The sequence below is a fragment of the Manacus candei genome, unplaced genomic scaffold, assembly GCF_025592945.1.
Source record: "Manacus candei isolate 608988 ecotype Guabito, Panama unplaced genomic scaffold, ASM2559294v1 h1tg000023l, whole genome shotgun sequence".
Taxonomy (NCBI): domain Eukaryota; kingdom Metazoa; phylum Chordata; class Aves; order Passeriformes; family Pipridae; genus Manacus; species Manacus candei.
Genome location: NW_026138071.1, coordinates 17,754,249 through 17,773,435, shown reverse-complemented (window position 1 = coordinate 17,773,435; position 19,187 = coordinate 17,754,249). Strand labels below are relative to the sequence as shown.

The window sequence follows — 19,187 nt, the reverse complement described above, 5'->3', positions numbered from 1 at the left end:
CCATGTCCTGCCCTTCACTGGTTTCCACCCTTTTGGAGGAAAATCCTGGGCACTACTAAAAATACTGTGTATTATATTATACATCGAAAGTTAACAGGCTTGCTTTGTAGCTGTGTAACATATGTCCAATAACACGGTTTCACTGACAGAATAAAGCTTGGGTGATTCTCAACAGGGTTGATAAATTATTTCACTACCATTAAAGTTTTTGCACCTCTCCTTCCCCCTTTATGAAAATATATTGCAGATGCTCTTTTTAACCAGATGAACAACTCTCCAATTTTAACAGTATTAAAAGGTAGCAATGGCATTCACTGCAGTCTGCATCAGCATTGTCACCTCCTACCTGCCATAAAGCACAGTTTTGTGCTAAAAAAAAAAAAAAAAGGCAAATTCAGTAGAGCCACATAATGAAATCAACTGAAGAGAGGAACAGTGAAAAACAGAGAGGCAGGCTGTTACTAAGAAGTGTCCAAGCACCAAGAAGGTCTCTGGCAGATAACTTGGTAGGACAGCAGCTGTACTGTGGGACAGAGCAACACTGTCATTGAGAACCCCTGTGCCACTGCATGGCATTTGTCAGGGCAGACGGGTCAACATCAGAACCAACCAGGACATCACATCCTCCAGCTGATGGCTAAACCCTGACTGCAATGCTGGGTCAGTGCTGGGCAACAAACTCTTGGACACCAAGGAGGAATGTAGATGAAGTATACAAAATAAGAATGGGGTCAGATTTTTTGCAACATGGGATGGAATAAGTTAAATCAAAGTGATTCAAAGCAAAAAAAATTGTGATTTAAACCAACAGGCAAGGAATTTTGATTTAAATAATTGATTTTAAACCTTGCTTTTTCATCTGTGGTCCTTGGCTAGTCAATTCCCAGAGGCTGGGAATGCTCTGACAAGTTGATTTACAGCTAATTATAGTCTGCACTAAAATTGTGATTTCTTTTTTGTTAACCAGGAGAATATACCATATACATATTTAAGTAATGTCAGTATATTAATTTCAGATTCTGCTAGACAATGATGAATGATGAGCCTTATTTAACAGACAATTAACTTTTTCTCGTGATTTGTGTCAAGTCACTTTCTGATGATGTTTTTGGGATTCAATTAAATTACAGAAATACTGCATTTTGAAATACAGTTGGTTAGTAAAACAAAGGCAAGAACACTCCAGTGCAAGAAGAAGCTAATGAAACCTGCTAAGTAATCCAGTCCTTATACTTGAGGAACCTTATCTCTTCATGACATGGCTATTACTAAAACTTTGCTTTTGATCCAAAGAGCTGGAAATGTTTTTGACTTAACTCTAGAGGCTACCTCATAAATTGACTGCAAGGGTACTCCGGCCCCCTTGAGTCAATGCTGTTTTTTCATGCTCTATAGTGTGTTCAGTCTATTTAATTTACTGAAAGGGAGGTTAAAAATACTCAAGGGGAGGCATTTTGCAGGCTTGGCTCCTAAAATCTAGCAGAAAAAATATTTACCATAGTATCTAGAAACTGAAATTGGGTAATGTCAGACTTCAAGAAAAAAAAAAAGGCATAATTTCTTTAAACAGTAAAATAATTAACCTCTGAAGAATGTAATTAATTCTCCACAATGTGACATTCTAATTCTAGGTTCGATTCTTTTGTAAATACATTTATAAAAGTAATGCAATGGATCAATATTGAAATTTAGTTTAATGCAGAAACGCAGAAGGTCTTGGAGGGCTCAGGCAAGGTGATCAAAACTGTCCTTTCTGTATCACACCTAGAAATGGAGAGTGTGCTGCTTTTAGCTACTGCCTTAAGAAGTGCAAGTTACATGGTCAATCTCAATAGAAGCTTCCAGCATGGCAAGACTACCCGATGCCACTGTATGGCAAGGCTGGTTCCTTAATACACTTCCAAGTTTCCAGTTTCATGATTGCGAGCCAATTACCAGTTTGCTCAGCAGTCTCCTCCCAGCCACAGCAATACAGTTGAACCCATCTACACAGCCTGAACTCATTTTTCCATGCTAGCAGTTCTTTTCTAATGCTCTTACAGCCTTTCTGTTCCCACCCCTTTTCTTGACAAAAATGCACTTTTCAGTTATATGAGGATTCCAGAGAAAGCCTGAAGTGCTAGTTTTCCGTTGGAATCAGCATTTCTTACTGGGAAGATGGCTGAGCTTTCTAATCCACACTCATCACGTCACCAGTGTGCCGTCTCAGTGTCTGTCAGTCTGCTTTTGGTCACGGCCAGCTTTTTCATCAACGCAGAAAAGAACATGTCCTTGAACATGAGATTTCTCCAAACAAGGCTGCCATTAGCAAGACTGTGATTTACATTAAGACAGACTTCCATAAAAGCAAGCTCAAAAATAAAACTATGAATAAATAGAGCAGCTTCAGCTTCATATCTGTTCTGCAGCTCCATCAGGAAAATATGCTAGATTACACCAAGAAAACAGGCATTAAAAACAGTTTAAAAGATATAACTGTTTTTCTGGCTGCCACAGCCTTGCCCTGCTCTTCTTCCCAAAAGAAGAGGCTAAAAGGTATAAGAATCAAGCCATTCTCCTCCTAAGCAGGAGGATTTACCATTGCTTAATACTACTACTGAGCACTACTTAGCTGTAGCCTCAGGGCAACATGTAAGCATTGAGTGCAAAGAACTGTATCTCTCTTGCAAAGCCTTCCATTCTGCCTTTCCCACTTTGCTGCCTTTCAGCAGACAGAACAGCACAATGCAGTGAGAGATGAAGACCTGCCACTCTCCTGCCACAGTCACTTATCATCTAATTCACCTGTTTGCCTCTGTAGACATTTCCAGAGCAAGTCTACAGGATGGCATTATTTTACCTAGAAACTTAACTACGCGCCTCAGCTTGCCACTCCTTAGGCCAGTCACATACAAAGCCTTTCTCCAAAGGCTGCTGCCTTCTGTTTTGAGCCATTAATTAAAAATGTAACCTTACACAGGAACAGATCCTCCACTCAAAGGCAAAAAGGTCATCACTGAGTTCAGGGAGACCAAGACACTGAATTTGCTGTGGCAACTACTGAAAAGGCAAACACATTTGACAGCTGAATTCCTCAAATACAGTTAATACAGATTTATATCACCTGAACTGGGCCCATAATATATAGACTTAAATTAGCAACTTCAGAGAAAATCAGAAAAATTCACCAAGAAAAAAATAAAAAAGACAAAGACACAATGATGTTTCAAAGCTTAGCTTAGCTTTCTACAACTCAGCAGCAGATATGTTCAGATGCTGCTGGCAATCTGACTTCTTCATGCAGGATGCATGCCTTTGCAAAGGAACGAGACAGTGCCTTAGGGGCACCAAATATTCATAAAGATATTTGGCAGATGAATATTCTTCCTTCTTGCCCCGTGGGGAGGAAAACCAAAGCTCTCTTACTCAATTTGTCTGTGCCCACACACACTGGCATGAGTCCTGCTGGCTTTCAGGTGAGCAGAACAGTTTCACTGTGTAGGTCCCAGCTACTCCTGACATAGCACAGATCCCCTCCTCCCTCCTCATCCTGTGCAACTGGATGCAGTCCAAGTGCTTTCCTTGTGTGTTCCACACCAGAGCAGCAGGCAAAGGTCATATCCTCCTGGATTCAACACAATATTGCAATAAGAATTTGTTTCCCAGCATCTACAACCCTCATCTGAAGCCTTTTTGAGTATCTCTTATTAAACTGGGCTTAAATGGCTAAGTATGCAGACAATTATATACCAAATGAGGCTCGGTGGTTTCACCACAGTGACAACAGGAAAAAACAAGGAGTGGAATAAACCCAAAGGCAGGAAACCATGAACTAATACTAAAATGCTGGGGAGAAGAAAGCTACTTTTTTGAGGAAATATTACCTCTGTATTTCTTTCTACATTCCCATTTCTTTCTCTTAATTTCTTTTTTTAATAATGCTACCCATTACAGTAGTTTTCATGGATCCTTCACTGAGAAGAGGATGGCAAATGGGTAGCTTTTACCTGGATTCCTCTACACTCCTGGGCAGTCAGCCATGAGAACAAAAGAAATCACTCATTTCCATTAGTGGCTGGCAATGAGACTGCATCCCCTTCTTCTGGATTTAGACTTCACTGTAGCAATCTACTCATTTGTGACTGCCAAGGCTTAATTACTGCAGTAACATGAAACTGCAAAACTTACAAAACCTAAATATAAAAAGCAGCAGCTGATTGCTGGACTGCAGGCACACCCAAGGGTGTGATGCCCCAAAGCTCTGTTCCTGCCAGGGTGGAAATCCTCTGGAGACGTGGCAATGGCGTGGCCTGTGTGCAGCAGTGCGAGTGTTTGGGTCAGGAAGCACACACAACCCTGCTGAAGTGCAGGTCTTCTCACTCTCCAGCATAATCTCCTTAGGCACTGAGAGAAAAGACACTCTTCAGGCTGATCTTGAAAAGCTTAGTGAATATTTGGATGACTTCCTAAACGGGGAGTCCCAGCCAGCTAAATACTCAAACCTGTCACAAGAGCTGGAGAGTTGAGTTTCTAGCAAGTTAAATGGAAGTTTGGGGAAGAACACTGTGAAATTCATGATCTGATTCAGACAAATCTACTTTTAAAAAAAACCAACAAAAGCAACCAAACAAAACCCACAAAAACACAGGTTGTAGAGACAAGCAGTACACACACCTAGGGAACACGCTGAGGATGCAGCAGTTTGGAAAGGAACAGTATAGAAGGAATACTGAGAACACTTGCTACATAAAGCAAGGGTGTGTCTACCTCTGCACTGCTGTGCTCACTTCTGGTCATCCTCACTTGAAGGAATACTGGTGAAATAAAAACAATTTTGGGTGATGGAAGTTACTTCACTGGAAAATTTCCATTTTATAATGCTTGAAAAAAACACGGTTGATTTTCTTAAAAGGAAAATGAATAAAAGAAGACATGATACACAAATACGAAAATTGCTGTAGAGAGTTACACTGGGCACCAATTACTCATTTAGTCTTGTAATCCACAAGGAAGTACTCAACAAAATTGAAGTTTAAAATAAATAAAAAAGAGCACGTGTATTTAAACTACACCTAACTAACATGCAAAAATCACTCCTAAAACATGACAGGAAACAGGAGTGCTGAAAAACACAAAAAAGATGTCTATTTACCCAGAAAAGCAAGGATATCCATAGTTAGACATAAAATACATACAAGACACACTGCTGTTAGAAAAGCCAGTTACTGCACAGGACGAATCTCCAGAAAAATGGTTGACAAATATAATTTGAAGGCAGTAACTAAACTGCAGACACACCTCTCATGACACCTTTGAATGGAAATAGCTCAGTGGAAAAAGAAAAACCAGCAAAAGGAAACAATTCTCTGATTTCCTAAATAACAACAGTACTTCACAACAAAGAATCTCTTCTTACTTGTAAATAGCTGTTTTTGCTGTGCTTTTACAAATTATTCTGCTTGTAGGTCCAGGAAGTGGACTGGGTAACCTCTCTGAGGACTTGCCCAGCCCTCTAATTCTAAAGGTGGGTTATTATTCTATTTTTGTTTTCCTCTCACTGTTTCCCACTATCTCTTCTAGTATCCTCTCACTCCCCTTTCTGGCTTGCTTTATCTTACACTCCACTATTAGAACTCCCATAGAAATGGGACTGAAATCTCTGAAATGCTTCCTTTTTGTTATGCCCCACTGGTTTCAGACTAGAATTGCTCTTCATTGAGTTGATAAGGATTAAAAATTAAAAAAAGCCCTCAGAGAATTTACTTGCATTTCCACAGTGTTCAGTTAAAGCACAGAGATGCTCTACTGGAATAGGACTGCTTGTCAGACAGCCCTTGCAGCAGCAGTGGGACTTCAGGAGCTGTGGCTGCTGTAGTGGAGGCTTTCCACAGCAGCACTCTGTCAATGCCAGCTAGAATTATATCACTACAAACTCAGCCATTTATGCCCTGCTACGACCTGTTATAACTCTTGCAGAGCTGGCTCCCTCAATGTCATGTTCTCTACCTGTGGATCATGACTCTTGCTGACATGTTCAATGAGAGACCTTTCTTTAAAAATTCAAAAGTTCAAATTAATAGTACAGTTATAAAGATGATACTAAATCAGCAGCAAAAGGTGACAAGACAAAACTACAAAATAATCTCTCATGTTAGAGCCAGACATCAGGTGTGGGCTGCTTTCCCTACCCATCAGAAGGAAGGTGAATCAGACAGCGTGTATGAAGCTTGGTGTTGTACCTGGGTAAAGATGCATACTGCCTTTCCATCCCCTCGAAGTGAAGATTGTATGAGCTCCCATCTGGACCTTTTCCAGGCACCTGTGGAGAGGAGAGTAATTAGAGATGAAGATCAATTATGCAGCCCAGCTACTAACAATGCATCTCAAAACGATAAGCAGAGAACACATGATGCTGCAACATGCCAAAATCAACAAAAGAAAGGCAGGGGCTCAAAGAAGCTCCAAATCCCATACATAATCTTATCACTGCTAACAAGAAAGGCTTCTGTATCAAAGAAGTGTTTAGAACAGGTACAATTTTCAGAGCCTCTCCCTCGTCTGCCCGCTAGCTGGGATACTCTCTCTTCTTCCCTGGTTGGCCTTCCTCCTAGAATTCAGTAACACGAGGACATAATCTAATTAAGCACACCCTTTCTGATTACAGTGGCATAACTACCTGAATTAAAGCTAACATCTTAGTCCCAAGTTTGCTTTTTTCCCCTCCACTTGCATGTTTTGCTTAACTATAGAATATGATATAAACGGGCTTTCTTTCATTCTTAACGAGAATCCAGAAACTTTCCCTAATGCCACTGCAAAGCTAAGTATCCAGCTGGGAGTTAAGTGCACCTATGATCATCTGGTGCCATTTCAGAAGTGAAGCATTAGTGCACTCAGTCAAATGCCAGCTCGCTACTTGGTTTGTTTTCAAGATGGCAACTGGAGTTGGCTGGGGAGCACAATTCTATCAGGAAGGCTCCATCGGGTACCAAACGGTGAACTTCGATGCTTTTAGCACACAGGAGCTCTCCCAATTTCACTCACTCAATGCCTGCTGATGGCCCAAAGTGTTAAGAGCCTTGTTAAAATGGAGCTATTAGTCTTTTCCTCCATAAATGGAGTAGGCTCTGACTGCCTTCAGTGTTTCCTACATTAGTATGTATTCCTATTCCGGTGCTGCTAGAATCAGCAGTTTTATAAAGCAATATACTAAGAGGCCATTTAAAATCTCCTTTCCCTTTTACAGATTAATAGCAGAAAGGAAGATTTAATGCCTTTTCAAACATTTTTAACAATTCATTAAAAAGAAAGTAATAAATCACACCAAGCTTTCGGCAAATGCCTGATTAAAAAAAAAGAGAAAACAAAAATTAACATGTTTTTTGCATTCTACAGGTTAGAGTACATTTTTGTCAGCCCTGTAATTTATGCACAATACACCATTCTCACTGAAGCGATGTATAAGCCTCTACAATGAGAAAGGTTGTGCGTTCAGGTGTCGGAAGTCCTGTCTACCTTTACAAAGCATTTCTGTGTACATTACATAAGCCAAGTCCAATGCAAAGAGAGGTAGCATCCTTTGGAGCTACTAGGCATTACCTTAGGAATTATCGCAGACAAATACTGTTGTGCACCTTGCCACTCCTCAAACATCCAAGATATTCATAATTGAAAAAAAATTATTTAGTACAGGCCTCTTGCTGGTTCTCCTTTCTCTGACTCAAAACAGAAAGGAGTCCTCATGGAACTGTTGGCCCCAAGAATAACCACCTCTGATTTGAAATGACCCATGCTTAGCAGTGCCTGACTTTGGATGAACAAAAAATAACAATAATTGCCCTACATTTCAAAAAGAGGGCAGTAGGCTAAAGGGATAACGCGTTCATTTTTTGCCACCAGAAAAAGTGACATGTATAGAGACTTTATAAAGACAGAGTCACTTAGGTGAAGAGTTGCAGCCACTTTGGCTGTTCTTACACTGCTAATTTCATTAGGTTCATAAGTTCCATTAATTTCTCAGGTATGCTGGTCAGGGAAGAGCCTCCAGATTTCTGCTGTTTTACAAAGAAGATTGAGGGGAGAAAAACCAAATGTATGATCTGGTTCACTCAGCATAAAAGCCACGCAGTATATAGTCTAACTGCGGCTATAGATCGGTTATTAATTATGCGCAACGGCAAGATATTTATGAGCTGAAAGATGCGCCTTGTAGCTGTGCATTCACAACCCCATGTGAGTTTTTTGCACTCTCACACCTAACAGGAGTGACAGCAGCCAGGCAACATGAAAAAACACAAATGGATTTGGAACCGTGCCAGCATTGAGCAGCAATCCCCAAACTTATACCGGTCACCAAAAGTATAAAATATTTACATCACAAGGCCTTTTTGCAGCAGGAAAACTCCCCTTTTTTGATGGTTTCCTACAGACAAATAGAAGGCAATACCCCCTGCCAGGTCTGTTTGTATATATGATTTGAGAGACAGTTACCATAGAAACACCCTGGTGGTGGATACACAATTTTGCTAATTTGGATCCATTGAGCGGCTGAGTCTCCACACCCTATATAAAACCCCCAATGCACTGGAAAAGCATGCTCTGGCTCTGCACAGCTAATTAAAGGCTCAGCCATTTCTTCTTCTTTCCCTTCTCCATCTGTGCATGCGACAGTAAAAACCTATCATCTCTCAGCCCGGAGTGCCAAAATGGTGCCTGGAATAAAATACTACCCCTATGAATGGAGAAATTATGAAAATAGAAACACCTCCTTCGTAGAAGTTATTTATGTTTCAGAGAGAGTCAAAGCAAAGGGTTCCTTTGCTGCCTTCTACAACAAAATAAGCTAAAAATTGTCATGAAAGGTACTAATAAGCAAGATCAAAATACTCCAGCTTCTCCTCCTTTCCTGAACCAGGACATATGTTGGCCCTCCAGCCAGGTGTGGAGGTTTTAACTGCATAGTTAATCATCACAACATATTTAGGCAAGCAAACAGTAACCTTATTAAAAAAGGATTAAAACCTGGAAGTCCAAATGAACGGTGACCATGAGATGGCCAGCAAGGTGTGGGAGCTGACAGAAGGTGCAGTACTTAGGTGAGTCCCTATCAGAGGCAACTGGAAGAGGTTTTGAGCTCAACATCTCAATCAGTAGAGAGAACCCAACAGCAGATGAAACACACATTTCACAAAGATATGGTAATGCACAACAGATAAAATGATCCAAAACATGCTCCTGTATTTTTAGGGTTTAAATAAACAACATCAACTTAAATAAGTGCCATCATTATGAACAGTTCATCTCTTAAGAGCGGCCTCAACTAACAAGCGAAACATGAATATGCAAAAATAATGGGACAGCGATAAACACAGAAACAGCCATCATCCTACCAGTGCAATTAAAAAAGCAGCACACTCAAATTGAGGAAAGGAAAACAACAAACAACTTATGAAACTTAACTGTTGCAAAGTATTGGTATGGCCAAGCCCTCTGTGGAATGTAAAATTAAAAAACTGGATAGGCATATGAATCAAAATAACTAACATCCACTTAGCAGAAGACAGTAAAGCCTTTGACAAGTTGAAGAGAAGTAGAGCCTTGAAGAGCCTGCCATTCCCTGAATGGGAGAGTAGGCAGAAACCTCTGTACCAGCAGGTTATTCTCCTAATTGTCTCTTTGGGAATCTCAGTGAATTCTCTGAAGCACACAGCAGTGGCCACACTTGGAGACAAGGTACCAGATAAACTGGCAAGATATCACATCCATATAAGTCAGTGCCTTCATGGTCAGGATTTTGTGTTCCAGAAAGTCGTTCTTTCTACATGGATAGTAACATTTTTGTTGTTCAAGTCGCTTTTTTAAAAAAAACAGTAATTTGCACTAGCAAACAAGATTTCTGTGACAGAAAGGTGCCACTTCAGAAAAAAAACCTATGACACCTCAGCATCCTTAATTAAACCCCTGCCAGTTCTCAGCAGTAGAACTAGGCCAGGGGAAGTGCAGACTAAAAGGCAGCGTGGGCACTATGGACCCCTCTCCTCTCTCCAAGTCCACAGCCTTCAGCAGGTGACCAACCTGAAAGGCCAAAAGGCAGAGAAGAATGAGTGCAGGCTGGGGCTCTCTCCACTTCCCTAGACAAATGGAATCCATATTTTTATTAAAACAGAAAACTGTAGGAAGATTATTAGTTTCATATTTCACATGCAAATCCAAAACAGACAGAAAGGGAAGGTAACTGTAAAAAAAAAAAAAAAGATAACACAAAAGCAGTGCAGGTGTCAGTGCAAGCTATGTCCCTGGCAAAAAGAGTAACTGCAGAGGACTTTAAGGAGTTTTTTAACACGTGGAAGTGATAAGCTAGCACAGAGTATCTCTAACCTGCTAATTCTTTCTAGAAGAAGGTCTCATGAAAATAATAAAAAGAGGTGATATGAACCCGCACCGGTAGATCAAGCTAGAAACAATTCTCTTAGAGCATTCAAATATCTGCAAATAAATTATAAGGCATAAGTAGAGTATACCTGCAAGCAGGTGTCTTGAGTAAGTCTGGGATTTGCCTACAGGAGAATTCTGGGGCTGCAGAATAACAACTCTTTAAGGGAAGGGAAAGGATTTATTTAATCCTGAAGCTTGTGACTACCTTGAAAACTGTACAGAAAAGTGTATGAGGCTGTGTTTTCTTCCCAGGAGATACTCCATTTCATTCCCCCTCACCTGTCTTACACTGCCTTCCTCCTACAGCATTTGTTAAAGGCTACATTACTAGCTGCTAGCAGGAAAGCTTCACTTGCCCCTTTCTTAGGGATCAAGGCGTTAGAGGTTGGACAGCTGTTGTGGTACAAAAAATAACAACTGTAGCAATGTTTTCTGCAACTTAAGCTTCATGAAACCAGAACTGACTTTTTCTTGTGCATCCAGACACAGCTCAAGGTGAGGGTTCCCACACTGCAAACAGAAATCAGCAACAACTGCTTGCCCCTACCAGCGGAATTCAACAGGACAGTGTGTTTTTGCCTGGGGCCCTACCTCTTCTCACATCCCACCTGACTCCCTGCTCCAGGTCTGTCCTGAGTGAAGTTGGCACACTGAAGACACAAGACCATGGGTACTGCTCGTAAGGAAAAGAACAATGCAGAGCCATTTTCAGAGTGGCTCTCTCAGAAAGTTGCAGTTACTGTTCTCTCTCCTTCAGTTATCTAGAGCTGCATATAGTAAACTTCATCACCTTTGCCGAGATTAATTTGTTAAAAAAATTGTTTTAAAGTTTCTTAACTAGCTATAGAAAAAACATAGCTCAGAGGCAGAAGTTTCCCACTGTTAAAAACCAGAATAATACACAGTGAGCATTGCATTCAGGCTTATTAATTTTTCACATATATGTTAAATATCTCTGCCCTTTTACTTTTTTTTTTAACCCTTTGTTTTCCCCACTTCTAAACTACAAGGCTCCTGCAAACATTTCAATTATCATGAAGATCAGAAAGAAAATTAGAACGGTGTGCTGCCCACTAAATAAGTAGCAATAGTATAACTTTATCAAGGTTGATATGATTTTAACTACCCATTTGTGAATCCACAGCAAAACACTGCTAACTCCACTGGAGTCATACCTGACTTATTTCAAATTGTGGGAGATCAGGAAAAGCTTATGAAGATAGGAGTCATGGGACTCCTAACTTTTTCACTTATTCACTGTGTATGCTCAGAAAAGTCACTTGAGCTTGTGCATTGTGGTTTTCTATCCATAAAAAATGGCATGATACTAACATTGTATTTTATGTCTGACATGCACTGTAAGACAGGAGCCACCCCAGGAAGGCTGCAGAGTGAGGCTTGTGCTTTGCCATCACCCAAGTGCTTTGAAAATGCCACCCAGTTCTGCTTTTTGCCTGAAAGTCTGTGTATAAACACGACACACAGAACTGCTGCATTGCTTAGTACATTTTTCAATAGTCTTGTGATCATCTGTTAAAGGACTTGATTCAGATGCTGGTTTGACCTCTGTTCTCAAAGCTCTTCTTTTGTCTGTGAGCGTTTCTAATCACATGGGTTGAGATTCAGCATGCCAAAAAGAGCCGTGGTATAACGGAATTTGCCCTTTAACCTTCAGGTCTCCCCTCTGCTGAGACACAGTTGGTTTTTGTTTTCAATTAAGTGAAAACTGAAGAAAAACGGAGAGGTAAAAGTGGATTTGTTCCCCACCCTGGTCTCAATGTTTCATACACAGGTGAAGCATCAACATTCACCCATTTATTTTTTGCATTTCAACAGTCTGCCTGGTTCTGGAAATTTAAGAACACAATTTGACTCGCTAACACTTTCTTTATCTGTTAAAACAGGTGGGGTGATGTAAGGCAGTCAATTGGATGTTCCATGTGAAATGAAGGAAGTTGATCGATGGGGTCTTCTTAATTCCTTACTGCTGTGATATCCTCATTATCCCATCCTCAAAGACCTCAAGCATTTCCACAGACGGCATGTTTTCCTCCATCCAGCTTTTTTACGTTTTACATCAAAAGGTAAAAATTAAAAATTCTACCAGTGTCCATGATTCAAAAGAATTTTTCTGATGTTTTCCTTACATACACAAAGAGGGATATATTTTGCTTTCCTGGTTTTGCAATGGAAGTTGAAACAGTGATTTTGCGTTATTATAACACTTATCATTTCTCCCTCTAATTTGGATGGTTTTTAATAAAGCTCCATTGATTCCACTGAAAGAAATCCCTCCTGGCAAAAGCAGAACACACACGCTGATTGCTAAATATGCAGCAATTATCATATTCAGCAGCGCACTTTAATATCTTATTTATAGATGTATCTATCTATAATTTGCTTTAATTAAGTTGCATTGATTTTAATGGCAGGAGCAGTCCTCAAAGAAGAGTCTAATGCTATATGAGCCCATCAGTACTGCTTTACCATTGTTTGGATATAAGACAGCACCTTTAATATTTCTTTTTGATATTCTTAGTGGTGTTTTTCTTTGCTAAGTGGCTGCAATGGCAAACCAAGATGATGTTCCACAGGAACTCTCAAAGACACCTCCACCACTGAAGAAAGAGAGCACTTTAAACTTCCCTGTTACAAACTTGTTCATAGGACATTTTCCAAGAATAAGGAAGGAAGCAGTAGCTTCCCAACAGGTCCGGTGACAACTTGTGTTTCTGTTCCTGCTCCATTTTACAGATATCTCGGGAGTGTAATTGTTAGAGATTCTCAAATCATGGTCCAATGTCTTCAAGTTTGTTTTGGGTAGTGGGGCAACTAAGTAAAACTTTTTTATTTTCATGTTAACAGAAAATACAGGGTAAATAATTTAGGAAGGTGAATCAGTCGATAGCCATAGTTGCCTGTTCACAGCCCAGTCACCAAGTCACAAGTCTTGCAGACTCCTAAAGTTCTGTTTTCTGGGCTCAGTTCCAGGGAATGGTGAGCTTTCTTTTTGTTAAGCACACACTCACTTTAAGCATTTTATACTAATCTGGTTTAGAGATTATTCCAAAGAACACTTGATGCTATTAGAACTGTGGTATTGCCTACTAGGAGAGTCTCACAGCCTTGGTTTCTGCTGGGTGCCACTACATACCTTGGCCCTGATTCAGGAAAGCATGGTAAATACTGATGAGGGGGGGTTGTTTTAATTTCAATAGCATTTGATTCCTCTTGGAGGCATTCCCAAAGCTAACATACACCTGCATCTCTTGGTGGCTTTATCTCTTTTTTGGGTCAAAATACACAGGAAAAACACTTGTATCTTTGTATCCTGAACATGTCTTCACACACCTAAATGCAGCATTCTAGTGGTGATGCTTTTGGCATCTCCATCTCTGAAGTAACTCAATAAGAAATTACTGGTGCATATAATTTGAGACTCTGTCTCAGAGACTACCGAGGTAGCTTTATAACATTACTTACACAGATCTTAATGTCTCATTCACTGTTAGTATTTTTTTAAAAGCGAAAAATAAGTGCTGGCTTTTTAAATCACTGCTTTTTGGAATATATCAGCACTAATTTTATAAGAATCATTCATGTTAAAATGCAAGGGCATGATCTCAAAGGAAAAGCACCAAAGTAGCTATGCAAGTACATTTTCAGTTTCTGGTCACCATTTTTCATTCACTGATTATTGCTTAAGTGTTGATTAATAGTTATGTTCATGCTGCTAGAATGCATTTCCCTTGCATGAGAAAAACATCCTTGTCCAAAGGAAAAAAGAGATAGTAATCAAACCATCCTTCCTCTTCTCCAGAAGAAACACAGACACACACTCCAGAGTGTTTTGCTGGTGAGTAGGTTTGAAAATTTTCACTTAGAAAATCAGATGTATGCAATCAGAACACTACTTGGCTGGTCAGATTGCAAGGCAATTAAATGCTTCCCCTTCTGACTGTCTCTCTATACACCTATATACACTCATGTGCACACACAAATGTACATACTTAGAGTTACTGTGCCTTCTCCCTGTGCAGTGAACATCAGGAACACTGAAAACAGCAGTGTTCCATGCTGGAATTAAGCAGGGCTGATTATCTCAGGATTTACTTTTCCTCCTCAGTAATGCCCTACCTCTTGTTCAAGGAGGTGAAACTAATGGTTTAGATTTAGAGGGAGCGGAAAATTCTCTATAAAGGCAATAGACTGAGGGAAATACACACACAGATGGGAAGTTTAAAAGGGAAACAGGCTGTTCCCATAACAGTTTAAAAACATGGCAATTGCCTTAGCATAGTACAAAACAAGCTCTCAGCATTTGCTGTATCTTACAACATTAAGGAGAGAGAAAACAGCAAAGATGGAGGTGAAGCCAAAACTGCAAATTGTTTTTGCACAGCACCACAAAAATAATACTCTGGTTTCTGAACCCTCGCTTCACGATCCCCCGATCCCTGGTGCTGGAGGACTATGGTTTTCTGTGACCATGCAAAATGAGATCATTTCCTGGCCTGTGTCCGTCTCTGTGGGTGGCTTCTTTCTGCATTAGTTGTATAATATGTTTTGGTTAATTCTATCTCTTAATTGTCTTTAATGAGCACCAGATTTGCGACACCCTCGCTTGCAAACCTATTCTCCAAGTAGAGGCAAACAGAAGCACTTGAGTTGAGAGAAAATCTTAAAAGCAGCAAAACAAAAACCCCACACCACCCATCAGCATTGATTCTTTCTAACTACAAGGAGGCATTTCAATTGCTCTTCCCCTGAACCAGGCCAACGTAATTATTCTATTCCCAGCCACTAAAGAGAATAACTTAACATGTCACATAAATACAACTGTGATGCAATATACGGCATACATACGTGTGACTACATTTCTAAAGCAGGTCTCCTTTAGTTGTGCTACAATACTGTGTATAATTCCTCTCCCCCCCATGAAACCATTCCTCTGCCTTAGCCTGTTGGAAAGTAAGCTGCTTCTTGTTCCTCCCAGTCTTGCATTCTTTGCTTCTCTTCTCACTGTAATTAGTTTACAAGACTATTTATCCAGATGATTACTGCTTTTAAATGACAGTCGTCTTTTCTTTTGCTCCAGTTCATTGTTGTGTATCATTTTGTCTTGCTATCTGAATACCCAGTTCTCTAAAGCATTTTCTCATTATGTTATCTCCTGATATAAGGCATTTTGAAATACTTCATGAGAGACGCTGTATGAAGTAAATTGAATTGAATTTTCTCTCAAAGTCACTGGCTTTCAGCATCTTTCTCTAGCTAAGTCAGCAGAGTTCTTGGCACCAATGCCAGGGTGTAATGGCCATGCTTTGCAGCCCAGCTATGAGCTTGTGTTCTTTTTAGGGAAAATGAAATGGCAGTGTCAGTACCTGGAAAGCAAACAGGGGACAGATCAATATTTCCATTTATGATGAGGATGGCAAAACGAAAATGTCTGGTGTATTTTTGAGGGTTTTAACGCACACATTGAGATAATGCTATTTTGCTGTGTCTATCTACATCTGGTCTTGGTACTGAATGTGCATGCAGGGGGTAATGTGCACGTGTACGTCAGGGAAGAAAAGAGGGAGGGAAGGGGAAAATAGCAGGGCATGGAACTAAATTGCAAAGCAAGTAGTGGAAATAGACAGTGAAAAGCTTCCTGCAGGCAGGCAGCTTCACAGGGGAGAGTGAGCCTTTCATTGTCTATAAAATCATGCCTTGCTGGAGGTCCTGAAGAGTAGAAGGGGTAGCACCTAGAGGCAGTAAATCTCTCACTGTTGTATTATTGCATTCTATGCATTTAGCTACTGTACAAACCAGCATGCCGCTTCAAGAAAAGAAAAGGAGGAAGAAGGGGGGAAATGCCCAAAGGGAAGAGGAGGAAGATGGCAATAAAATTGGAAAACAACCCCCTGCCACAGCTCTCCCCAAGAATACTTCACATCAAAGAAAAACTGCAAAGTAAATCGTCATGGAGTTAAAAGTTAACCTCAACTCCTTCCATTGTGATTTGACACCACTATGGAACAGTACTCCTAAAATTTGAATGGTTAGTCTGTAGCACAGGCTATTAAATCCACCTTAATCCTGTTAAACATAGATGCCAATAAAGAGAGGCACTCTTTCAATGGCATTGTGACAAAAGCTCTCCACACTGCAAATTCAATATGGTTAGCCAAAAAAAAAAAAAAAAAATCCCAAACCTGGATTAATACTGAGCAAACAACAACATCAGCATAAGCAGGCTTAGAGAGAGGAATTGCTTTCCATATGCTGTGGCATCAGGTTCCTCCGAATTTTCAGATACCAGTCTGTAAATGTTACAGACATTGTTTCTCCTGCTTGCAACTGCTGTTGGGTGGCGACCTTCTTTGCTTGCTGATACCAATTTAGCAGTTGGTACAGTTTTTCTGTGATTTGGTACTGTCTGTTGTTTGCTGGTACCAGATGGATACCAGATGGGTAACTGTGGGCAATGGTTCCTCTGTGTTCCAGTCCCAAAAATCACTGCCTATAGGGTCAGTCTTGTCAGTTGACTCCTCAATGGCACTTCAAAGCAGCATTCTGAAAAACCTCAACATCTGTTCCTTACTCCTAATGACCTTAAAAATGTTGCAGACATACTTTCCTTTAGCCAGGAGTTACTGTGCATCTGCAGTAAAAATACAACCTTACAGATGCTTGCAGCCATCAAACTCACTCCTCACTAATGGCAGTTCCAAAGCCACCACCTCAACTCTGAAAGTCAGCACTGAATGTGAAGTATAATCAATATACTCTTTTCTGTGGTAGCTCCACAACGTAGGAGTTCAGAGAGATTCCAAGGCATTTTTCAAAACAGTACTTTCAGCAATGAAGTGGAAGAACAAGAAAACAAAAAAAAGTGCCTTTGAAAGGCAGCAGGGATACCTGAGGGCTAAGTGTAAAACATGGAGGGAAAGCAAGAAAAGAGAAAGTAATGGAAGAGATCTGTTAAGTATTAATTTGCGTTTGGTGTTTCAAAATGTTGACCTAGTTGTCAAACTATAGACAGGATCTAAAAGATCAGTTAATGTTGTTGAATACTGCCTATTGCAGTTCCTTCCTATGTTATTCCATATGACCGCTTCTGTTTCTAAGAAAGGAAAAAAAGTTTATTTAGGACAGTACAGGAGCATTTTGGTAAATTCTCTGTATGTGCTACAGCAGAATGCTGTCTACAGAAAAACATAGCTGACATCAAAGCATGTTCCCCACCCCCTGTCTTGCTTCATGAAGAAGTTATGATAAACAGGTTATGTGTTCCCTAAGGTTACCATGGAAACTCATTCTTTTCAGGCCATCATTTGCAAAGGTAAAATTTGCATTAAAATGTGATGGAATTTGATTTTGTGCATGTGTATGTGAAACTCAAGTGGGGTCATGCTACCACGCAGTATAGCTATTATTTCAAACCTGGGAGCATACACTTAAGAGAGAGATCTATTAATCCATGTAAACACCTCAGTGACCAAATTACAGTTTAATTGCTACCTTGACAGGTATCTTCCTAGTAAATTAAGAGAAATACATTGAAAATTAGCTTAAAATGCAGATGTAAATGTTCATACTGATCCACTGGTGGGTACCACTAGATAGCATTTTGCTAAATTCCCCTATAATCATTCCACAGGAAAGATTGAATTTAGATTGTCAGAATGACTTTGTTTTGATGATGGCAGACCAGGGATGGAAGGCACAGGCATGTATTTCAAATTATAATTTTTTATCATATCTTGAAGGAGTTATCATCAAATTATGACCTGTAGAATATAATTTGATATAAACCATTCTTACTGCAATACAAGAAACTCTTGAATCTCCTCAGAATACAAATCCAAGTGACTCACATTGGTTTGAGTCACATCATAACTTCAAAGTCAAAATTTCACTCTAGGTATCTCCTCTGACTTTTCTTGGAATACCTGGTGGTGTAAATCATACACCTAGTCCAGGTTCCTTGAGAGCCACTGCCATTACTCGCTGCCATGTGCAGCACTGATATTCCTAACACAGAAATGCATTATTTGCCGTAGTAATTATGACAATCATTATTCCAGCCTAGAAAGAAAACAGATCAACAGATTAAACCCAGAAAAATCTTACAATTAGTGACCAGACTGGATTTTAGAAGAGATACCAGTATTTGTCCTCTTGCTCAGCTGTACGCATTCACAATTTACATGCTGAATCTGATATACTACTTTAAGAAATCTGTGCTACTCTGGGACACTGGATTATTCACATATCATCAGTCTTGAACAGCAGGACCCCCTTGGAGGCAGCAGGGCCAGAACTCATATTTCTGCTTGCAAGGCAGACATTCCAATATCACCTGGACTACAGAAGATTCAATATCTCCTACGACAGAGGACTTATGACATACAGTTCAGCTGGAATGACTCTACTTAATATTGGACAACATGACACTTAACACAGCAGTCAGGCTATTTGATGAGGAACAAGCAGCAAAAACATGGACAGCAGTATGTGTTCTCTTGCTTTCTTAGTGTTTAGTGTCAAAACCACTTGTTTAGTCTCAAAAAGCTTGATTAGTGTCTCAAAAACACACAAAAAAATCAAATAAAAATCAATCCTTCAGATTAGTTTGCATGGTGCCATTCTGCATTGGGAAATTCCTGCTTTCAAATTCAATTTACTAAACAAAGCAAGAACATTAAAGAAGTTTTCAAAAAACCAAACTCAAACTAAGATTAAATTGATTACGAACTTTTGCAGAACTTCTCAGAACTCAGCAC

At 40.0% G+C, this 19,187-nt stretch overlaps 1 protein-coding gene across 6 annotated transcripts in view; it reads right to left on the bottom strand.

Moving 5' to 3' along the window:
- Positions 1-19,187, bottom strand: part of PARD3B (par-3 family cell polarity regulator beta) — a 393,203-nt gene that overhangs the window by 24,191 nt on the left and 349,825 nt on the right. For 5 of the 6 annotated variants that reach the window (XM_051786819.1, XM_051786818.1, XM_051786820.1 and 2 more), the window contains one exon: positions 6,219-6,298. In XM_051786819.1, the coding sequence (XP_051642779.1) occupies positions 6,219-6,298 (80 nt within the window). Of the gene's footprint in view, positions 1-4,747; positions 4,794-6,218; positions 6,299-19,187 lie in introns of those variants that run through there. The other variant, XM_051786821.1, reaches the window with a different exon arrangement.